Source organism: Falco cherrug, chromosome 8, assembly GCF_023634085.1.
Source record: "Falco cherrug isolate bFalChe1 chromosome 8, bFalChe1.pri, whole genome shotgun sequence".
Lineage (NCBI taxonomy): Eukaryota > Metazoa > Chordata > Aves > Falconiformes > Falconidae > Falco > Falco cherrug.
The window spans coordinates 31,547,075-31,572,206 of NC_073704.1; the positions used below are offsets into that span (position 1 = coordinate 31,547,075).

Genomic DNA, 25,132 nt, shown 5'->3' on the forward strand with positions numbered 1-25,132 from the left:
TACAATCTAGCATCCTTCTCAGGCTCCTTTATGGGGCCATTCTGAATCTTCCTCCTGATCTGCTCCTTACACATCAGCCTGTCCTGTACAGGGAGCGTGGCACTCCCGTTTCCTATTTGTGTTTGTTAGGACAAGGGAAGGAGTCTAAGAAAAGCATTTTTGTTATGCATGTCAACAGGAGTTCAGGGGCCTTTTGTGAAGCAAATGGCTCTACTGTACTCGAGCAGGGCTGTACAATAAGTGCTGGGGAACAATCCCTTATACAGTACTCTTGGCTGCTGTAACAAATTGAAGGCTTGTTGTGTCAGCCAAGTTCTGGACTGTGATGGGAAGATGACTTTCCACTGAGCAGAAATAAAGTGCAGGAACCCCTGACACACAACAAATGTTACAGCGATACACTGAAAAGTTTGGAACATCAGCCATGGTACATCCATCTATTTTATTCCATGCAGTACTTCTACACATACGCCTCACGCTGAGCATCCATCAGCCACAATAATCCATCCTCGCATCTCTGCTGTGAGGTAGGAAACACGGGCAGTGACAGAGATCAGGCGCACAGAAACAAACAAGCAGAAGGTCAGTGAGGCAGTTTCTGAACCTCATTTTAAGATTAGAAATTGTCTTAACTTGGACACATGCACTACGCTACCCACTCCATCCATTTTGTTTTAACAGCTTTTCTCTTCCCAATTTCTAGTTTTCATCAACAGCTGTGATCCAGAGGCTTCAGTCTCATTTCGATAGAAGTGCTAGCGGTCTTGGCCTTTGGACTGGTAGGCTGACCAAGCCCAAGCTCATTAAGTGCCTTCTCATAAAGTTTTTCTATCTGCATATTCCAGTCTGAGTTTTCTTTCTTGAACTCATGACTTTAAGAAAAAACAAACCAACAATACAGTATTTTCTAGGTGTGACTTTTGTAACCAGCGCAAAGTATCATTACTTCTCATGCAAATACACTGCTAGGGACTTCCTTGCCATTAATATAATACATGTACGGCTTAAAGTTATCTTGAGGTCACCTGAAACTTGCATGTCATTTCAGACAAGTTACTTCCTACTTATTCTGGGTTTCTGGTTACTAGTCTCTAAGAGCATACTCTTGGAATTCATGGTACTACGTTGCATCTTGTTTTTACTGTTTCTACCCTCAAAAATCATCTACTCTTCCCACTTGCTGTTCTGAATTAGTGATTCACACATTGACTCTTGGAGACTTGTGTTCTGTGGCAAGCACAGAACAAGCTCATGCAGTTCCAAATAATTTCTGTTATTGCAACACATTCATACTGTGACATGCATACATTGGTAAAGTGAAATGGCACCAAATCAACAATAAGACAGAAGAAAAAAATTGAAAAAGTTAAACAGCAACACAATGCAGAAAGCTGGCAAGGAAGGAAGGAAAGAAAGAGATACGCTAATTCAAAGTACCTTCAATTTTGCAGTCAAATCTAGCAGCGCTTCCTTCCACAACCTCTATGTCCAGGATTGTTTTAGTAAAATATGGCTTTACATGGGGCTTTTCTTCAGCCACTTCCTCAAGGAAAGCATCTGGAGGAGAGTGAAGAGATAGTTAACTATTTTACAGACATGTTCTCAAAAGATATTTTAATTTTTAATTACCAGATGGTAATGAAAGCATATTTTGCTTCATTTAAATCTGTAAGGCTGTTGGGACAGTGAGGACATTAGCTGCTGAGTTTTGTGCCAATCTTCTGCAGCTGGACAAAGATTCAGGCCATAAATAGAATGAAATCAACATGCAGGCCACCACGCTACAAATCATCTTTAATTTTTCTTTGAATTTGTTTCTAACCTAACCTGGATCAGAGGGGTGAACCAGTTCAACTTGTATCAGGCCCACACTCTATGTGGATATGTCAAAATGACTTGCTTGGTTTTCAGAAGCGTCAAACATTTGCACCTCCAATTACTACACACCACAAACCCACTTTTCAAATGGGTGCGTAGGGGAATAATGTAGACACATTATGGTTTTTTTTCTTAAATGCCCCTGTCTGAGGAGCATGGTTAATGCGGAGTACATGTCTTGGTTACAGCAAGCGTTAATATTTTATTGCTTACTCGCTTGCATGAGAAGGCAATACATCACTGTAATCTTTGTATAAACATGCATTCCCAAGCTGATAGAAAGTGCAGCTGACAAATCTGCCTTAATTCTTTGGCTTTAAAAAGACAAGTTTACTGCCCATACTTATACTGGGGCATTTTGAATAGCAGAACAATACGAACAATGAATTTTTGATGGATTTCTTAAAAAAAAGAAAAGATACAGACAACAAGTGCAGGAATAACCAACTCGATGATTGGTCTCTAGCGTTTTGCTAAAAGTTTTAGTAAGATTGATTCAGAGAAAACTAAAAATAAGGTGCAGCAAGATTCCTTACCTTCGTTCTCTACTTTGTCTGCATTTATAGGGCTGGTAGGCGAGCTCCCAGAGGCCTTCCTCCCACTCATACCAGAAATCATTGCCATGGACGACAGTCTTCCTATTGCTCGGACAGCATGGCCAGTTTTCTAAGACATAACATAAAAGGCTTCTGATAAATCCAATCCAACAGGCATGTGATTTTCTGTAACAATTGTGCTTCAGACAAATTATCTGGGATCTCTGCAAACCTCACTGGAATTGTTGGACAAACTGCTTATATATAGCTCTCTTGTTTTAGGAGAGACAGAGCAGGCTGGTCTGAATTACCAAATTTAGTTGCAGATATAAACTTCCCCTGATGAACTCATACCTAAATGAATGTCTCTGTTAGCTGCGGATGAAAAGCACTGCACAAGAGGAGGGCCAGCAAAAAAAAAAGCATGTCCTGTTTAACGGGAAGTTAACTCTGGTGGTGGACGGCTCCCTCAGTGCCATATGGGCTGGACTGAGTTTCATCAAGGATGAATAACAAGCTAACACGGAATGAATGAGAAAATACCATCTGGACGATGGAGGCAGACCTCTGACAGACTTGAGAATCAACCACCAGGATACTAAAATATGCTCAAATTACATTGCCTCTAGTATGGACACTTGTATTTTTGTGCTGCTTGCATGAGCTCCTAAGAAACATGTACAGTAGAACGTAAGAGGAAATAGAAAGTAGATTTACATAAATTAATACTTTGTAGGCTACTCAAAAGGCTGGATCCAGGATTTTATACGTCAACTCCCCTAGCCATTAGGGGGGCACAGATGGACCTCCTATGACAGTTCTAGCATTAAAAAAAAAAAAAAAAAAAAAGAGCTGTGGAGACCAAATATGTCGAAGAAAAGAATTAAACCAATCTGACAGAATCCATGAGAAGCTTGGTGCTCCAAAGGGACAGAACTACTGGCTTAGGAAAATGAAACTACCACAAAATGAGGTGTCTAGAGAGGCCGGGCAGGTAAGTGTTTTCCTAGTTGTTCAGGTTTGTAAGGGTAACGCAGTCCCCCAGCCCTCAGTGGCATGGAGAGGGCAGGGGAGTGAGACGGTCATGCTCCCAAAAGAATAGGAAAAACTGTGCTTGAACTCATACACTTTTTAGTAGCCTGAAATGGAGCGATCACATGTTGACATATATATGCAGCCGTGCACCCTCCTACTACTCATTGAAACCAAACCTGCTTTACTGCATTCATACCCTGGCCACACTGGAGTTTCCACCAGCACCAGAAACCACCTGGGATGACATTTTTCTCAGAATCATAAACATCAGAAATAAAGAGATTAGTAGGATAACTAGCCCAATTCTGTTACCTGCCATTTTCTTCTGGCCATATATTTCTTCATCCTATCTTTGGAAAGTTTTTTGGCTTCCATGTTTTTGGTGTCTTTTTGCAGCCAAGGGTGCTGAAGACATTGAGTACAATTTAAGCGACTCCTGTTTTTATATAAAAAGACTGGTCAGTGTTGCCATTAATGATAGTTGAACCTACCTGCTTTAACATTATTTTTCGTGCTCTCTTCTGGGAGCTGGTTTTTCTGTTGCCTAAATTTAGCAACATAGATCACATGGCACTGCTTTCCAGCCATGCTTACCTCTTAAGCTCACTTTCACAATTTCTGTAGGTTTTTTTGAGAGAAAACTGTGCATTTTAAAGTGTTAATAAAACATTATAAAACAAAGCACGAAAAGCCATATGTTTTAGGCACGGAACACATACAGCAGAGCCACAGTGGCAGTGATTCAGCTACCTCACGCTGGCAGAACCCTGTCCCAGATCTCCTTTCCTTCACTTAGAGATTCCACCTTTCCCACCACTTAATACTCTCCTGCACTGCAGCACTGAGCATTTCACAAAACAGAAATGCCTAAATCTCAAATCAAGCCACATCGCCACTTTGTTCATGGTACACAGATAAATAACCCTCTGTTCTCCATCCATCTGTCTGCAAACTCATTGCAAGAAGTACATTTTCTTTCCTTGGTTTGTTCAGTGTCTGCCATAAACAGGGCTTCCAACTCTGATTTTTTTTTCTTGCCCAATTCCTAGATTTATGGGGAAGCTGCCTACTCAGAGGTACTGCACCTAAAAGCAACACATCGAAATAAATCCAGCAAAATTGCAACCCATTTAGTTCAAGACAGAACATAGCATGCAGGAATCTGTGTCACACAGCGGTGAAGATAAGAGTAGCCACACGAAACCTCAGGGTGCATCTTGCCCAAGGAAAGAAAAAAGCAGAATGAGCAGGCGATTATAAGAAAGTGCTCTATTCAGACCCTGCACGTAAAATAAATGAGAGCAGCACACAGAGCTCCTTATAAAGTATTGCCAGAGGCGCCTGCATCAAGGTGGAGATTCCCGGTGGGGAAACAAGAATGACAGGTTCAGCTAATTGCAAACATAGAAGGTGTATCAAGTCCAACAGCTTTACTTCATGTCTTTCTTCAGTAGATTGCTGATAAAGTCCTTGGCATCATCAGAGATTTCATCAAAAGCCTCATCATCGAAGTCCCATGTTGCTGAGGTAACATTGGCTAGGGTTTCATTGTCGTTGTCTCCCATGAAAGGAGAAAGTCCGCTGACCCTGAGGATAGAATACACAGACACAAAACTGTGTCAATTTGCAAATTGTCAGAGAAGTAAACTAAAATTGTCTGTGACATCTCCCATGCTCTGCAGATCTTTATCAGTAAAAGCTCCCTTAAAAAAAAATAAATACTTGAGGCTAACTACGGGTAGTCTTATAGGAAGGAAACTAGAATTTTGACTGTAAAACTGAAAGGAAGATTTTTGCTGTTTCTTTCTTTTTTCCCAAGACATTTTTGAGGAGAATAAAGTGTGAGTGGAGCATACTAGTTGGTTAAATGACTTGTCTAGTTCTGCATAAATACTACTGCAATTTTCCCACCAAATTCAGTTGAACAGATTTTTTTCCCGGTGTTTTCAGAGTGACTTTGCTGCCTTTACTGTCAAACTAAGGTTTTTTGTACATTTTATCCCATTTACATCTGCAGAGATCACCCAAGAAAGATGAATAAAGAAATCATGAAATCGTGAAATCCACAAGGCCATTTTGTAAACAGAATCACCTTGAATTATACAGCCAGATAAAACCATACTACATCACTGCAGGCTGTAGAGTTATGCAGATGCACCCAAAAGTAATTTGCTCTTTATGTTCTCAATCTGTCATGATGATGCATCAAATGGAAGTAATACTCTTTTATAACCTAAGTTGAGCTTCCAAGGCTTTTTACTTCATATAACTGATAAATTGCCAAAGGCAATTACAGAACATCATGGTGTCATTTTTGCAGAGTATCTTTCTCCTGTTGAGTGTTGCCCTTTATTATACTGTGTCTTTGTGCATCCAGATTCCTGTATATATCACCCTTTCAGTAAAAACTTTCAGGTGAAATGTTGCTTATTCCTTAGAATTAGAAATTATTCAGTTTTCTTGGTCTTCCTGGCATGCAATTTACATAATAATTCGTTCCTCATGAAATTTTATAGACTTTATTTGCTTTCTCTGTACAATCAAGTTTATCAGCTACAACAACCAGTTACATTTCAACAACAGTTTTTTAAAACAGGGAAAAATAAGTGGAACTTCTTAGGGTTCTGAAGGTACTATATGGATATAATACTATATGAATATTGTGATGCTACTGAATATCACAGAAGAAACTGGTAGAAAAAGAGATTGGGATCAAATGAAGTGAACTAGTAGATTAATAATATTAGTATAAACTCCTCCAAAGTTATTTTGCTACTCTTTTGTTACTAATTACATTCAAAATATGATTTGGAATTTGTTCCTAAGGGTTTTATTTCTATAAGCAAAGCAGAAACACACAGTCTTTGAAGCCTCAGACAAAGCAGATACTAAATCTTTTACCATTTCTGGAAGTTGTGTGCAGTACAGCAGAGTCTAGAATCTTACGTGTACACTTCAGAAATTTGCTAGTAATAATACATGAGATGAAGATAAAAGGTTTGTTTCTTCTCAGGCAGAAAGAGGTAAATCAGAATTGAAGGTATTTGCTGTCTTACTTTCCATTATATGGGGTGCATCTAAATGCAACAGTGAAGCATGACTTTATAAATCTATAAGGTGACATATACCACCTTATATGAACATATAACAGGCATAAGCTACAGAAAGCTGAAAGATTAATGTACCAAAAAATGCTTACATAAAACAACTTTACCATGACTGTTCTCTGTCTTTGACACTTTGCTGGAAGAGACAAGGTTTCTGCCTGATAGCACCGAAGCGCTGGTATAGCTGCAGCGCAATGAGAGACTGTTCTGCCCTCATGCACATCAGCCATCACGGCCAGGTTAAATCGTTGAAGCAAAATCTCCATCCTGGAATCTGCAAAGGACTCCTGCAGGGCCTTAGACCTATCTCCACTCCAGTATTTAAGCATTTTCTTATTTATGACAATGTCATTGTTCTCTATAATGTTTTAGAAAGTGAAACAATCTCATCCAGACAGCAGCTGTAAGTTTTGGGTTTCAGATACTGATTGTGAAGGTGTCTCTTTTTTGACTATGTAGTAAGTACAACGAGGTCTCGGCCAGTTCCGTGGCTGCTAAAAAGGCCTGTACAGCGAAGGGTCTGTGAAGTATTTCTTTAGTTCACTGTCAGTATGGGAGATGCAGGTCTTCATCCAGTTAAGCTTCCAGAGGACGCACTTGGGCAGCCAGAGCAATAACAATCCCATTTCCCTTCAATACTTGATCAAAGTATGGCAAAGGTGACTGCTGCATAGTATTGCCACAAATAGTATTGTGCAGCTCTTGTGCTACGTTAGGTAATATTTTGGCCTGTTTCCAGAGAGTAACGCTGCAGTAGTGAGAGCCCATGTCTGTGTTAAAAGACTGCTACAGGTACAGAGACATTGCCTCACGGGGAAACACCACTGCTCCACGCTGCCGTAAGAGGCAGTGCTTATAAAGACGTCTAGCTTTCTGGACAAGGGGATACTGTGTGTGACACATAGCTTTTGAGGGATGAGGATAAGTGGAAGGAGATTAGAGAGGAAAAAAGCACTTTGATTGTTTGGGTTGGCTTTTGGTTTGGGTTTTTGGTTTGGGTTTTTTTGTTGTTGTTTTGTTTTTGTTTTAATTTTAGTTGTTGTTGTTGTTGTTTTAAGAATTGCATGACATAATTCTCTGCTAAAATCTGAAATAGTGTGGTAGGATTGACCCATCACATGCATTTGGTAAATTACCAGACGGGTATCAGTTAAGCCTGCACTCTGTCACTTCCAAGCACCACTGTAACAGTACCCATTTAAACATTTCAATGAACCTATTTTTATACTTCTGAATGAGCTGTTGCGAATCTATAAGGCTAAAATAATTTTCTCTCTCTACCACAGTTTTACACTGTGATTCATTTGCTTTGTCGTGGAAATACTTGTCAGGAGAACTAGATGTGTGTCTATAGTCAGAAAACAAAATCCAGCAGCTAGTGTAAATAATAACCAGAAATTCTTATCTTTAGCACAGATTTCACTGACCTATGTCTTGGCTGTTCATTTCTTAATGGCCATTTAAAGTAATAATGGCCCAGCAACTCTTTTGACAGATTATGGAAACAATTTCTTTTTGGAATGCTGAAGCTAAGTGATAAAGATGAGCTACCACTCCAGAAAATTAATATACTGAGCTTACACTGGAAGTTACTATTAGACAAGCAGCAAGTTGTTTACTGAAAACATTTTTCCAGCTACTTAACCAGGCATCTTCCTGGCATGTTAAGAACCATTTGTTTAGAAAATCTTTCACAGTTTCCACTTCTAAATAAAGAAAAAGATATTTTATCCTCTAGAAGTACCTTAACATTTATTGGGCTGTTCTAACAAAGCTCCGAGTACAGATTTGGAAATTTTAAGATCAAAAGGGTCCAAGGTGGTCACTGGTCTTCCTGCCTATGTAACAAACACCATAGCATTTCACTTGAAAATCTTTGCATTAAGACTGCCACTAATCCAGGAAAGATGAGTTTGCTGCACGTCTCAAAAAATCCAACTTTGAGCATTCCTCCGCAAGCAGTGCTTGCAGCAGCAACTGGTCTGGGCTGATGGCACTGAGCTCCTCCTTACAGTGTTTCCATTGTATTAGCAGTGAAGAAAAGTAACAGATCTTGCTATGAAGAGAACTATCTGCTTCTGATAAACCTGTGCAGGTCATGTCAAATGTGGAGGTCATGTAATAAGGTAATTCTTTTACAAGTGATATCAAATGGTCTCAGGCTACTTTGTGGGGGACATGCGTCCACTGAACAAAACCACCCTTTCCTTAGCTGAGGGCCGACTGACTCCCACACTGGTTGTCTCAAGGAAGAAACAGACCACTGAACGCATGTGAAGGAAGACAGCTCATTGCTGAAGCAAGGGTGTTACTCTGTTCTCATCCTTATTTTATGTGCCAAGTAGATTAATGAGTAATCACAATTTGCCAGTGCTGCTGAACAAATAATTAATTTTCTTTTGAGCAGTACAGTCATGACATTAGAGCCCTCCTAACTTGCTTTATTGAAAGAACAAGGAGTGTCTGCTCATCTTCATATTAACAAGGCTTACATTTTTAATACGACACAGAGCCAAGTGTAAGCCAGCAGCCTGAGTATCTTGCCTTATCAAAGTCCCAAGTCAGCACATCCAAAAGATGAACAATGCTGAAAGGCCTTTCAACCAATCCAAACTGCCAAGCAAGGGAGGAATAACAGCAGGAATGAATAACATAATAGATAAAAAGGAAAGGCAATGTTTGAAGAATCAGGGTGCGTGTTATTAGGAAGGCGCTGAAGGAAAAGAGTATACAGCAAGATCAAATGTGATATTAAAAAACAGCCTAAAATATAGCATATTTTAATATGCGATTGACAGAGACCAACTACTCTGACGAGATATAGACTGCCTGGCACCGACAAAGCAAGAAGGACTGATGGAAGGCAAGTAGAGGTTTGCATCAGCCACAGCCAGTTCCTCACTGAAGGTAGTCAGATTCTGTGGTGACAGAAGGAAAAGGGCTATCCACTTTCAATGTACTTACGCGCTGCACTGATATCTTAGACCAAAATTTGGTGTGAATTAAAATCAGAATTTAGAAATTGTTTCAGATTAATAAATAGTGAAAACACTGACTATCCACATGGATCATTAGAAAATAACTAGAAATAGAAAAATCAACAAATTCAGCAATGCCCAGAAGAATAAATGGGGCAGAAGGAGCTGGAAAGAATTCAGGAGGGTTTAACCTTCATTTAGATAAAATTAGCGTAAATGCAAAAAGAAACACTGAAATAGACATAAATGGAAATTATATACACAAGCTATATAATATTTGTGGCCTGTTATTTCGAAGGCAATAGTTCAGCTTAAGTATGTGGGACAGCACTGTGATGCAGAACAGGACAGAGAACAAGATAAAAGTGGAAGATAAAAAACTGAGGTGGAGAACACAAACAGGGAAATTTTAAGGAAGAACAAAGACTGATGAAGAGACAGGACTGAACAAGTTATCCAGAAAGATTATAAAGATTTAATGTGTAGCTTAAAAATGTGGAAAGAGAACCCACGAGCTGTAGGCTGGAATTAAGTCAGTCATGCCAGAAGGAAGACAAATGCAGCACCCCAACAGAGAGTGTGCTATCTGTACAGAGGGTGTGCTATCTGTACTTATGCCTGCATAGCAGAAGGCTCGGGGAGAGGTTTTGCTGTGGGGTTTTGGAGGAGCACCGTCACCCTGTTCCCTACTAAGATTACATCTCACCCATGTACTATTCTGCAGGGAAGACCCATCACCCACAGAGAACTCTTTAGCAGCTCTTCGCTATACCTTGTTTGTATTCATTGCTGTACAGGACATAAAGTCTCTGTCTAGGCACGTTACAGTCTCTCAGCACTCTAGAATCCTATGTTAAAAGAAGTGCTATGTCAAGTCATGCAATAACATGCTCCCTGCTGCTTCACTTGGGACAGATGATGGATACAGCAGCTTTGGGCCATCAGCCACCTGCAGCAGACCTGCCCTTAAGTCCAGTGCTGCTGCTGTGCTTGCCTCTGCCTTCATGGCCCCCCTCACCATGGCAGGGGGAGAGGGGATGCAAATGGCCAGTTACAAACACGGTGATGGTACGTGACACACACCAAATGAGTGAGTCTTACACTTGGTGTATGAGATTTGGCAGTTCTGAGCTTATAATGAAAATAGGAAAGCAGAGCTACAACTGAAGAGAGGTTGTAGTTCTCAATGACTTTTATTTGCATTCTGTAATGGTGATGTGATGGTCCATTTTGGATAACGGCTCATAGTTGTGAGTCTGCAAAAATAGCTGGGCTTTAAGGAAGTGAAGACAGATTGGGAGCCTGTCACTTTGGGGTGGAGAGGGAAAGTCCAAGCGATGACTCACAGCTCTTCCCTAATTTCTATTACTTTATTCTTATGGGCAGAAAGACAAAAGCCGATTATTACAGTTAATCATTGTTGTGGCAATAGCTATGCATCACAAAGATCTGTGTTTGGGTAATGTAGTTTTTCCCTCACGAGGACTTAAATGAGCTTAAAGACACCTTAGCAAACAAGTAATTTCATAATATATTTCACAAGGCATATTGGGTCATCTAACTCAAGTGTAACACCACCCCAGTCCCATCAGCTGAACATTACAGCATCCAAGTATCTTGCTTCAGGTGGCACAGAGAAACTGGGCAGAAGCAGTTCCGCCACTTCCAGCAGACTGGTCTTTGCTAAGACATTTCACCTTTTCTCCATCTGTTTCACCTGCTCCCTTTGCCTTGTCTACTCAGACGACGACAGTGTTCTCCAGCACGTACCGTACTAGAGCGGCAGCCCTGGTTGCGCGCCTTCAGAAGCACACGCAACTGCTGTCACCGATTTTTGCCTCGGTTGGCTGACATGTCACTGCTTCTACTATAGACACATGAAAACTCATCATAGACTAGGACAACAAATGGCGGCAAAAGACGTTCAACTCCCCAAACGTGCGTGTAACGCCGCGGTTGATGTTTGTTCCTCGAGGTGTGAGAGGCCTCTAGAGGGCAATGCAGCACCGGTGGAACCGCGGGCTGCCCACCGCCGTGCGCCGCGCCCGGCAGCTCCGCGCCCGGCAGCTCCGCGCCGCGCTCCCAGGGCGCTGCAGCTCGGGAGGCCTCAGCAGCTAGAGAAATACATGAATTTGTCATCCGAGTACTGCGTGTGTGGTCTACGTTATATGAACTACAGCCTGATCCAAACGAGCTTGCAAGATCTAGAAAGAAATGCTGGAAGTGAATGGAAAATAAAGGTCCTGGAAACAAACTGCCAGAACAAAGTGACCTTGAAGAGTGTGGCATGCTTCGCATAAGAAACAGAAGATAACAGAAATATTCAGAGTCTTTGCTGGGAGTAAGAGAGGTGATGTAGTAGCTTTTGCACAGGACAAGAAAATCCATTATGTTGCTTAGTTTGGAAATGAGAAGTGTATGAGAACAAGTATAGGCTGACAAGGCAAACAGAATCGCAGAAAGACTGAGTAAAGGTGCGGCAAACAACTGTGCGTTGCCATGTGTCAAGGAGAGGGTAGCCAGGGCAGAGGTGACTCTTTTAAAAAAAAAAGTTATGAGAGAAGCCTTTTAAAAGAATGAGTGCAAAACAGTCTGCCACTTACTATTGCAACTGGAGCAAGGGAGAAAGAACAATGCTCCAAACAGAGCTCTCTCTTTCCATTTGTTTATATGGCATCAAATGTGTAAAGTCACAGCTGGAAGAAGATCGCTTGCTGTTCTAGGAATGGAGATCCTATTTCCATATACGTTTCTCTAGACCCACTGAAGTTCATAGTCACATGTTATCAAATCACATAAAGATGAGCTGGAGCTAACCGTCCTCTAAAATATTTCCATGAACTTGATCCATGCTGCTTATAAAACATATTTATCCAGTGGTTTGTGCTTATTAATAAATTAAAATGCACTGTGAACAGATAGGGTAATGCTGGGATACTTTAGTCTGTCCCATGAGGGATACAATCTGAGTAAGACAACTCCAGAATTTCACAAAAAAATTCTCCCTTGGGAATAAAGGAATGGAAGTCATAAGCTACTAGTGCATGCCCAAACATTCGTCTTTAACATCTAGGAAGGAAAAATAGTTTAAAATTAATAATAAAATCCTGTCACATTGTCTTTTTAAATGAGATGAAGTGTTGCTGATTTATGATGTAAGATGTACAACACTGAAGGGCTGAATTTCCAGAGCTGCTGGTTCTGCAATTTACCAGTTGCACCCTTTAGAGAACAGAGAATTTTTATTAAACATGCTGGAGCTGCTAATTAGACTACAAAAGACCTGGAAATTGGAGAAGAATTCAGAAATTGATGGGAATGTTGTATGTTCAGCAACTGTCAGGATTTGTGTTAAAAGTAGCAAAGGTACTCACAAAATGTAGCAGATAACTCCTATACTCCACATATCTGTTTCATATCCAATAGGTTCATAGTTTATAACTTCTGGAGCCACAAACTCAGGTGTCCCAAAGAGAACTTTCAGAGAACCTGCATTTTCTGTGAAAAGTGGAAGAGAACATCATTAACTTCTGCATGCAGATTTTAAAAAAACAATTATTCCCCAGTAACAGGAAAAACACTATTTTCTTAGCCGATACATGCATAGCAATAAAAAATTACTTATTAAACATCCTTAAGTACACAGCACCGTACAAGGCACATAATAAAAATTCCTATTGCAAGAAATTTCCATAAGACAAAGTCTAAGAAAGAGGATAACTTCTAATTTACATTTGGATTACTGAAGTACAGAAGTGTTTGAGCCTCCATCACTTTAGCAGTTGCACAAGAGGACTTCAGGATTCCAGTGTTAGAAAGAAGTTGAAGTTTTCACAAATAATCGTGAAAGGTTTATCAAAGCTCAGAGATTTAGCATTTTATGCTAAAGAGAAACAGTAGTGATAGAATTTTAAGAAATCTATTTTAATCCAACACATTTATCATAGCTTAAACAGGAAAGAAAATCAATACTGGGTTGCCTGTCTCTGAAATTTGAAGTGGCACAGGTCAGTGGTGAAACAAGAAAAGAAGCAGATGATGTGTATCTGTCAGATCACTACCTTGTCAGTAAAACCGGGCTTGCCTACAAGCATATCTGTGGTGCTCCAAAGTGGTGAAGGGGAACCATGAATGCTTAGTCATCAGCTGTCACCCGAAACTTTTACTCAGCTGGCCTATCATACAGGTGTCCTACGTCTGGCCCTGCTGAGACTCTGTGTGGGTGATTTTAAAGTGATCTACAACAAAGCTACTGCTAGCAATGTAAGATGAAAGAGTAAGGTCGTGGGACACATGAGCTCTCTCTTCACCTTTCTTGTGTTGGCCTACCAGTGTTGCTCTACTGGAAACTAAGGTGGTGAAGGTAGAATAACAATCTGTCCTGAACCTAGTATTCCGGTCTATGCTGCCAGTGTGTAACTATCAGTGATATGTCTAACTTTTAGTCGTAGTGTGAAAGACAACAAAAGTCATTTACGTAGAAATGATTTGACAGATCTCAGTGGGCTCATTTTCATCAATGATCATTGCAAATAGGATGGGAAGAAGAAAAGAATAAACAGGGTCATGAAGGAAGCTAAGGAATGGATTAGGGACTGGGGAAAAAAATGCCAACCTCAATAAAAAAATTATGTTATAGGAATATAAAAAAGAGTCAGGAAATAAATTGTTTCTGACTTGAAACAGGTTTGGAATTAGGTTGAAAAACTCTTGTCCAGTCTGCACATGTGCCTGAGCAACCAGTATTTGCCTTAAGTGATATTCATTGCATTACATTTATCTCTTGTGCAAGAGTAGTCTCCAGATTAGGCACAGCAGAATGACATAGTGAGGAACCATTCCTCTCCAAAGCGATTACCATCTAAACAAAAAAAATGTGAATGGGAAGAAAAACAGATGTAACAGATTCTAATCCTGCTCCTGTGAAGGTTACAGAGATATGCAGCTCTATAAGCAAGAGAAGCTTAAAAACCCTCAAACCATGGCAGATCAAAGTTTTAAGAAGACTACAATAGAATCTACTTGTCCACAACACTGAATCTTCACAGAGTATTTTTATTTACCAGATTTTCTTCTACCAAGTTTTGCAACATAAGTGCTGGTCCCAATGCTGAATCCACACCTACAGTTACTGCCATCAAAAGCTGTTTAAGCCATTTCATAAAATAAAATCATATACCTAAGCTAGTACTTTTCTGAGGTAGGGAAACCCCCAGCTTAACAAGTGAAAATGGAAGGATATATCAGGTTAATAAATTGCCTTAGTGATTGAACAGCGTGCTTGAGGCAACTTTTAAGCAGTACCACAGTAATTCACCCACAGTCATGCCTGTTTCCCATTTTAAATGCTGTGAAACTTTTTTTGCTCTCCTCAGGTACAATGATGGCAAATTAATTGCAGAAACCTCATTTTCATGTTATCCCTGCTTTCGGAGACCATTCTGTGCAGAGGGTACCCATTTCCAGAGACAGAACCAGACAGAAGAACACCTGGGAGCAGCCCCAGGAGTTCACCTAGATCCTCCCATGAAAGCTCACCAGCATCAAGGCCTTCCTGCCAGATGTCTGACTAGCCTTCAAAAAGCACAATCAAAAGCTATTCCACAACATCCCGACACGCACATAACCAGAGTTTTCTTACCCCAAACAATAGGATTATTTTCCTAACATCCAATCTAAACTGACTTAGCCTAAAACAAGGGCAGTGTCTTCTCCACAGTGACCATGTGAGGGATCACCTCTCCTTTTCCAAGCACAAATGGAGAGCCTGAGATCCTGTCTTCCCATTTGCCTTCTTTTTAAGGTCAACACCTACATCTTTTTCCGGCTGTCCTTACGAAAAATTACTGAAATTTGTCACAAAGAGCCTGTTTTCTAAAAGCTTCATCATGACTGTCTAAATCTCGGGCTCAGATGTTCACATCCAAGACTGGAGGCTTTTCAGTGCATTGTGTGAACTAACATGAGCCACTGTGTATGCAAAAGGCTGGTCTATGAAATGTGCTGCCCATAGGTCAGAGAAATGCTTTTCTGAAAACATGGCATTTGAGTGCAAGCATACAGTGGGAAACAACTGATACAGCGTTTTCTGTGTATAAAAGAAAAGAGAAAAGAATAAGACATTTTCTCTGCATTAATATGTCAAATCTTTACCCAGATGTTTACAAGCTTAGTACACAAGTAGGATCTGTGTTTGGATATCCCTTAGTTCAGATAGAAAGCTGACAAGCTAGCTGGAAACTGTTGCCGACACTGTGTATAATCAACTGATTAAAAAGATATATCTTTACAGTACTCAAAAACCATTCTGTTTTCTTCTCAAGAAGTTTATCTTAAACAATTTGCTACATGTGTTCCTCAGCACACCAAAAAAGGTCAGGAAAATATCCCACTGCAGCTTTGGTATTTCCTGACAGTGTAAGAGAACTAATTAGCTGCAGAAGATGACTGCAGAAGGAGCTGATCCTAATTTCTTTAAAACTGATCAAAATACCGAATAGTGGCATTAGTTTGCACTAGTCACAAAAAGTTAAAAAGTACATCTCAGAAGTTGAAGTGCAAAATCAGCCATCGTTCCCCTCAGCAGTCCCTTGGTTGAGATGTTTCTGCTCAGTCAGGGTCAGGTCCATAGCGCAAGGGCTCCAGTCCCACATATTTCAAAGCCAAAGTGAATTTGACAGCCAATTTGAAAATCACAAGGCTTGAAGGAACACAAGAAATGGAAGAATGTGACCTCAGTGCACCATGTAAGTCAACTGGCAAGAAAAGGGCACTTAGTGTTTATAGCAATTTTTGTAAGTAAATTAAATAGTGAAAATTGGTTTTGGAAAACATCTCAACCAAAATGTGAACGTCTTCATGATCAACACGGTGCTTTTGCTTTATGGGTGTGCAACAGGACTGCGCTTTCTCTTCCTAGGGCAATGCCACATACAATGCCACAGAGTTACGCAGAACGGCAAGCTGATGAAAGAAACAGCAAATACCTATAGTGTAACTTTGCAAGAAATAGCAACATTAAGCCAAATGAATGCACAGTACTGTAAAATCAAAATCAGTGTCAGTGCCCATAGCTCTCATCCTTCTACATCAGAAAAAGTTATATATAGGTTAGAGATTTACTACATATGGCATGACTGTAGCAGCTCACAAGCTAGTGTGAGCCATCCAACATACAGACATGCCGCGAGATTAAAAGAAAAATGCAAAAGCTGATGGCTATGAGCAGCCTACTGAAAACAGGATCTTCCTTTTGCTAAATTTGGGTTCAACTGTGGTTTGAAGTTAAAAATGTAGTCGAAGAAATATCTATAAAGAGGCCATTCTGTGGTTACATTTTCTCCCTCGATGAAATCCACTCAATTCAGCAGTTAATGTATAGTTTTCAGGCTGACAGCTGGAACGTCATGGGATGAAGTCTTTCACATGCCTCTGATAACAAAAAATTCAGCAGTGGAACTTACATAACAGTTCATCTGTTTCCTCAACAACAACCACATCCAGTTCATGCTCCCAGAAATCTATTGGCTCCATACTGATGAAGGAACATAAATGGCAGCAATCTCTTTTTTTTAATGAATGAAATAAACACCTTATCTCTGAGTTCACAGTGTCCATGTGACCAAGATTCATGCAATACCCTACTGGAGTTGAATGTCATCGATGAATCTGAAAAGCAGATTTCTTTTCCCCTGCTCATTCAAAATATCATTTTTTATTTGTTTTAGTGAAATTATGTTCTTGGGTATGCAGTAATCTGTTTCTTAAGTGTCAAAAGAAGTCAAATGAGTAACATGTAGGCAGATAACAAAACCCAGAAGGTATGGTTCCAAACTGTACTCTTACAAAATAATTGTTCTACTTTTTAATAAATATTAAATATCATTTTGTTTAAAAAGGGAAGGCAAAAGGTTACAACTAAGAATCTAGCTGTGGGCCTCTTTCTATAGAGAGTAGCAATTCATATGAGTTGTCCCAATCAATTTAATGACAGAAGAGCCACAAATCTCAGCTCTCCCTGTGTAACGGGTTCATAAAGTATTTTAGCTCCTTCCAATTCCTGGAATTATTTTTTTTTTCTTGTGGAAATACAAGCTTAAAAAAAAAATCAGTGTGTGACGTTGGTATTGTTTTAACAGTAGCAAACACAACTGGAGGGCTGCTTTTGAGCTGAATCAGTGCTGAGCAATATGAAGACAAGAAGCCCCCAAGGTCTTTGGCTTTCAAATTGCATGTTGGAAAGCTTAGACCGAAATGAATAATAGGGAGCAGCTAAAAACTGCTCAGGAAGAGGAGGACCTTGTCAAATTGTCACCCCACCCCATTACCCTTGCATTATTGTGAGGTAATACTATTTTATTAATCATTTTGAGCATGACCAAAACATGTTTAACACGTATGACAATATGCTGCTGTTTAGGATAAGAAATGCTAAAATTAATGCGGATATGTAAATTGCATGTAATTATCCATATCTGAAAGGTTTCTAGCACACCACCTTAATGCTTGCTGTTTAACAAAAGTTTTGAGGATTTGTAGTATTCATGAAGATCAAAGTTTTGGTCTAATTTTTACAGTCAGAGAGTTAGTTTACATTTCTGTAGCAAATGTTAATATTTGTTAGCATTACTACTACTGTGTATTTTATCTTGTAATCTACGGGGATACCCTAGCCGTAGAAACAGGTAGACTGTATACACTTCACTGCAAACTCCTCTTGAAGATGAGGTACCAACTCTTGCTCTTGAATGTCATCTTTGTCCCTTTTCTATTTTTTCCTAACTATGTATAGGAAAATTGTCTATTTACTCTTTATACATGAAAGAATATAATAGTAAGTATGAATTACTGCTTGCCCTGCCCTTTCCCTCATGTCACCGAAACAGACATAGGCAGAAAAGTCATTACCTAATCTTCTTGCAAGTCCAAAGTCAATGAGTTTGATACTTGTACCGGTCTTGTTGACACACATAATATTTTCTGGCTTCAAATCCAAGTGGACAATACCCTGCTTATGGATGTACTGAACTCCTTCTGAAATCTGCTTCATGTATTTAATGCACTCTCTCTCTGTCAGTTCAAAGTCTTCATCAATAATTCGTTCAAACAGTTCTCCTCCAGAAACCCTAAGAAAGACAGAATAAAAAGAGGACTTCTGTAGCATTTTCATTTTGGGAGTAATCAAACCATTTCCTTTACAGGAATACACATAGTTCAAGCTTGCAATAGTCACTTCAAGGCACAGTCTAGGTTTTGTCAAGGCACTTTCTGTAGACCCAAGGATCACATAGGAGGAATCACCTCTTGTGTGTGGTATAAATCAATAGATTTTTTCCATTCTGAATCTCTTTTCCAGGTTAGGACTGTGAAACACATACTGTTAGCCCAGGCAGTAGGGATGTAGCTGGATTTACATCCTGCCTTTAGGATTCCATCACCTGCAGCTGGCAGTGAAGTGTGTGCCATGTGATTGTCACCCTGCTGACATGTTTATAACACTGCTCCAGACTCTGAGCTCATGTTTATCACTGCTTCCTTCCCTCCTATGGTCCATCACGACACAAGTGCAGACAATGTAATTTAGAAATAAAGAAAACTAAATCACAGGGGATGGGTCCCAGGAAAAAAGGACAAAACTTCTAGTAGGTGAGAAAAAATTTGGGAAGAGAGACTGACTGAGAGTGACAAAGGCTGAAAAAGGAAGGATTCAAATGGTATGGTTAAGTGGAACGCAAAGCTCAAAGGGTAAATTACTGACCTGGGTGAGCTCAGAGGGAATTTCCTCCCTAGCTATGACAGGACAAGGATATAACCCACAACTCTTTCAGTGCTGGTATTTTTAGCTGATCACCATCATGCTCCTAGTAGGTCAATTCCATTTTTGTGCTTATTTAAGATGTGAAATAGCTGCTCTTTCTAGGGTAGAATCTCCTGGAGTGAACTGTTTGTGGAACTAAAATGGGACATTTTTAACCTAAACTTAATAAAGCAAAGCTTAAGTTGTGGTTTGTTTGTTTTGTTTTAAATACTGAGTAATCACTCAATTGGTTTATCTGCTTACATCCAAAGATGGGAAATACTTTTTTTTTGTATGTGGTGGGTAAATGATCCATACGGAAAGGAGCCAATGGTGAAGAACAGCTTTGCTTTTAGAAATCTATTCTAAATTAAATGCTCCATGGTCTTTATATGGCTTAATATTTTGCAGCATTCATGCTTATTGCCAAATGTAATTGCACATTTCAGATACAGAAACAAAACACACAACTGAAACCTGGCCTTGCGTTTTTTGCAGGTTGTCAGATACATGATTATATCCCTCACGTACCAAACCGAAATTGAAACATCTGGAGTTATGGACATGTTTGTTGCTTTGGCTGTAAGATTTCAGAAAATATATAATTAGAAGCACTATTGCAGTTTGCTATTGACATGAAGATTATAAGAATAGCATATGCTTGACAAACTGAGAAGTTACGTTGGGTAATAGCACATTTGTAAGATAAAGCAAATAATATGGCTATAGCTGTTGAAAAAATGGCTGTAAATCAGAGATCTAGTATTTTCTTACTTCAGTAAAACATTAACCAGTCTGGGGGTGTTTATTGTTTACCTGGAGCATTCTGCAATTCCAAATTATAACCATCCTAATACTAAAAAGCACCAGATTTTTCTTGACTACTTAACACAGATAATGATAATTTATTCTTACTATAAAAGTGCTGTACTTTTCAGATCCCTAAAGTGAAAAATTTTCAGAAATCATACTATTATCTCAAGCACAACTTTTTCACGTATTATTTGGAAATCAATGATGTTTTTCCCCTGGGACATCTAGACACTCTGGTAACATCATTAGATTAAACTGCAATTGCATTTATAGAATGCATATTTTTGCATTTATCTCCTGAGCCAAATCGAGTTTAATTTTTGCCAGGTTAGGAAGCTGAATTGAACCAATGCAGATTAGGTTTTACATATACACAGAAGTTGGTTTTCTGCATTCACTAGTTCAGAATCTAAATGTCATAATCTTTTCTGGATTCTCCTCTTTTCAGTCTTCTGTAGATGAGGTCACAGACAACAATATTCCTGTCTATAGGGTCACAGAATACACATTTAAAAAATATTTTATTATAAGGTTTTGGTCATGAAGGAACAGAGATAAGAATCTGCCTTGGAGTTGCCCAGGCAAATACTCAACTGCATTTTCATAAATCTGCCTTCAAAAAAAAGAAAAACTTCGTGCCAACCTAAATCACACCAAATGAATGGAATTTACTGCTGAAATTGTACTTTAATAATCTTACTTGCAATATAATAATTTTCTTCTAATCTATGTCCAAATAAGATGACTATCTGAGGTATGTAAGAACTTCAAGACACTTAGCTCCCCGCCGGAATGCCATTCACAGCATGCTACTATTCCTCAGATACTCTTTTTCTGCTGAGATGCTTGTGGAACCAGTACATCACTATATTTGAAAAGGAAACGCCTGAGATTTGCCCCTGACTTCCAGCAAATGCTAGAGGGGAGGGTTTCCAGGGAAGAGCATGTCAAGCGAGTTGAATCATTATAATATTTGATTTTAATTGAATGATACAAAATTCTGAATTTATTATAAGTATGAAATTAAACCTTATAAACTCGTGGCATGGCAAATATTGTAAAGAGAGAGGGTGAAGTTCAAAAAGTTATAAGAAAGATAAGGGAATACAATTAAAATGAAAGATTTAGGATGGGTATCAGGAAGACATAGCTCCAGTTTGAGTGGAGGGGGAGTTTCTCAATTCCAGTCACTGCTGAAATCTGGCTTAAAAGGAGACTGGTGGCAAGTGAGCTTGATTTATTTGAAATTCATGCATTTAGAGTCTGATGAGAATTAAGAGAACAGCTTGGATACTAAGAATTTTCAAAGGTATTTCCCACAACTTCTTTGATATGCAAAGAAATATTAGCTTAATAGCTAAACATAAATAGAAATGATCCATCAGTGGCTTTCTTACAATACAAGTGCATTGGCCATGCTGGGACTTTGTCAGCTGGGTAACACATGGCAGTACAGAGGCTACCGAGTCATCTGACGCGAAGGTGTCACACAAGCATCTCACTACCCAGGCCTGCTCCAGACGAGGGACAGACTGCTACTGCTACTGCCTGCATACTGCTTTAAGAACCTGCCCTCCCGTGGCTCTGGACACTGTGGAATTTTCAGTGGATGGGGGTTCAAAAGCCAGAAAAGGTGGTCACCCCAAACTAAAATCACATCCTATTTAGATTAGTTACAAAACAGCTTTAAATTTGATTACACTTCTCTATATTTTTGAAAAGTAAACCCCCTTTGTTGGCAGGGGGGAACTCATGGAGTGTAAAGCCATATGCTATTTAAAACTCTTCATAGATTTCCTTATTTTCCATTAGGTCTGCCAGCTCCCAATTCCAAGCTGAGCAGGGCTCCTTTCCCTTACCATCATCAGCTTGCTCAGCCGCTGAATCTAAAAATAAAAACACCTTCTTGCACTCAGGTTCCATGGATGTATAATGGAGATCCAGTCTCTGAAATCTGCTAGTGCAGTAATAGTTTGCACATAATCCAGGCAAGTGCCGAGCAAGCAAAATAGTCATATAGTCTCTTTTGCTTCTAACAATTTGTATCTTATTCAGCACTTCCAGCCAGCAAGAAAACTGCTTCTCGCAGCAGACAGCACGTGAAGTAGATGTGGCAGCAGAGCAGTGACTGATGTAACTTTTTGGGAAAAACACCAGCACAGATCAGGATTTCATTTTCTTTCCAGCTGCTACTACCACAAGCATGGGATTCACACTAAGCAGGTGTGCTATGGATGATGTAAACGTTGCTCATGTCGGGCATTATTGTTTTTTAAGTCTGACCCTTATTTTCCACCCCATACTGTGCAGATTCTTTTCTTATAATGAATTCTGGTGCATGATCACGTTCTGAACCTTCTTTTTTTTCTGGAAGTAAATATCTACTATCTTTAAATACAAAGGTAATCAAGTCACAGCCCTGTGTGATGCTTTACAGCACAGCTTTTGTGGTGCTTTTCTGCTGCTCCCCACAGTGGTGTAGCATAAGTAGCTCAAGGCAAACAATTTCTGGCAGGTAAAAATAAGTGTTGCCACCTTACTCAGCAAGAACAAGACAGCAACACAGGCTGTCTTCAAATTCAGCTTTATTTAATTGTATAGCTTTGGATGAAGAGTGCAATGACTTTACAGTAAATGAGAAATTCCCTTCCACAACTGCAACACCTGGACCATCATGGAGAATCTGTGTATTGACATTAGGGCAGATCAATTCATGTTTAATTAGGTTTTTTTGGGGAAAAAAGTCAGTGTTACCAATCTTCCTGCATCTACTGATCTAGATTTAAAACATTCACTCTGTTCACCTGTGGAGATTTTTTAGACAGCACTCCCGTATTATAAATAAATGTTTGCAATCAGAGTATTCATGTTTTTGCAGGAAAAACACACCAGACTAATCCTTTAAAGTCTCTTAAAAATATAAAAACTGGATATAGCACTTGATTAAAAGCAAAGGGTACCGAATACCTCTTGGGTACTATAAATTTGCCTGGGTTAATTTTTCATGGAAGTTCAACTATTTTGTTAAAATGAGCATAGATGCTTGCTGTCTTTTTCTTCTACTATCTGTTGTGCACCAACATTCAATTCTCTGCAAGATCAGTGTTTAAGTGAAATTTGATGCAAGCTTCTTAAATACATGTTTAGGATTGCCTAAAGAAAATGTTTGGGTTTTTTACCTCCTTAAACTTGGTTTTGGTTCTAAACGCAAGTCCAAATTCAGCTAACTTTTTTACTCTACCCTTCCAAGCTGGCAATAAGAGTGATCTGCAGAAAAACACCACATGTACTTGATTAAAAAACAAACAGACAATAAAGACTGTAACATATCTTCACTGATTTTCAAGATACAGTACAGATTCACTTACACCGTTTAAACAAGTTGGATAAATAACTGGAAAAAAATGCAAGATATGAAAACAATCCAGGCCCTGCAAATCCTGAAGCTTTTGACAGTCGCATGTCTGGGTTAGTTGCTACTTTTGTGTGCACAACTATTTTCAACATTATTGGTTTTGTTAGTGTGACCTGCTTTATACTCACATTTCCAAGACCATAACGATGTTGGCTTTTTCTTCAAAGGCATCTACACATTGGACAAGTTTTGGATGATGTAGACAGTTCATGATGCTGATTTCATCCCTTATGTTTTCTTTTTCCTTAGCAGAATATGCTTTGAAAAATTTTCCTGCCCAAACCTTTCCAGTCTTCTTTTCAACAAGCCTGAAGACTTGTCCAAATTTCCCCCTGAAAATATATAACTATTTTCATAAAACATTTTTGCAATGTACGGGCCACCATGAATAGCAACATTTTACTAAATATTCCAGCACAACCACTCCATTCTGAAATAAGAATGTCGTCATATCAAGTACTGTCCTGTACTGCTTTTGTGCAGAGTAATCTGCAAGAACCTTGAACAAATACCCCATTTAGAGATACCCCACTATTCCAATTAGCAAGTTTTATATAAGAGGGTTCAAAAAATGGATTCCTACCAGGCTGTAATTCATGTGACTCAAGTCTTTCTGCACAGAATTTTCTGTATGTTGTGCACCTCTGAAGGAGCCGCAGAAAGGACACATCTCAGGTATAGAGCATAGGATATGGGTGAATTCAGAATCTGAATGCTAGAAGCTTCAGTACTATTATTTCACATTGCTGTATATATGTACAGCTCTTCCTCTGTGATGCACTTCTCAAGATTTGTTAATGGCAGCACACAGGATCCCCTGGCCTTCAGCACCACCAGCAGCACAAATCACTGAAAGATTATCATGGCATGCAATTCATATAACCACGAGTTTGAGCACTGGAAAACACAGCCAGGCTAATCACTGACCTTCACTGAGCAATACCACTAATGTTCTTGGGATTATGTCTGCTGTCAACAGAGATTCTAGCCCGTGGGCAGGATAATCTTCTTACCACTAATGGATATAATGGAAATGCAAGTACACAATGTGTACCTTTTTTTCAGCTGGCTTTTAGAACACTGAACAACAAATAAATCCTCTAGCTGTATTCACTTGTGGGCTCTATTTTCCTTGCCAGAAATGCATGTAGTGCCTATTTAAAATTATCAGTTAATAGGAATAAAGGAGGCCAACACATGTTTAAATGTATTTTTACTGCAACCGAGGAGCCCAGCTGGAATGTTGAAAGTACAAGACACCATCAAAGAATGAATGCACATGATCTTTCTAATTGACTGGTAGCCTTGAAAACTCTGTGTCTTCAAAAGCACGATACAGTACTTACGATCCCAGTCTTTCTTCAATATTATAGACATCTGAAACTTTTTGTTCAGTGTTGATAGTAACCGTCCGATAGTTGACGTCTGTTTCTTTCCCTTCTACAAATAAGTATTAAGGACCATGAGTAAAACCTCCATGAAACATGAATGAAAAACACAGATTTACATTTGTCCTGATTAAAATAAGAACTCCTTACCATCATCAGATAGCTCCACTTCATCCTCTTTAAGTT

General features: G+C 39.3%; 1 protein-coding gene across 2 annotated transcripts in view; it reads right to left on the reverse strand.

Moving 5' to 3' along the window:
• MYLK (myosin light chain kinase) overlaps positions 1-25,132 on the reverse strand; it is a 217,294-nt gene that overhangs the window by 2,555 nt on the left and 189,607 nt on the right. For both annotated transcript variants that reach the window (XM_014279463.3, XM_027804806.2), the window contains 9 exons: positions 25,097-25,132; positions 24,905-24,998; positions 23,687-23,890; positions 18,442-18,659; positions 12,909-13,032; positions 4,884-5,036; positions 3,762-3,885; positions 2,415-2,544; positions 1,438-1,557 (listed from right to left, as the gene is read on the reverse strand). In XM_014279463.3, the coding sequence (XP_014134938.3) occupies positions 1,438-1,557; positions 2,415-2,544; positions 3,762-3,885; positions 4,884-5,036; positions 12,909-13,032; positions 18,442-18,659; positions 23,687-23,890; positions 24,905-24,998; positions 25,097-25,132 (1,203 nt within the window). The remainder of the gene's footprint in view (positions 1-1,437; positions 1,558-2,414; positions 2,545-3,761; positions 3,886-4,883; positions 5,037-12,908; positions 13,033-18,441; positions 18,660-23,686; positions 23,891-24,904; positions 24,999-25,096) is intronic.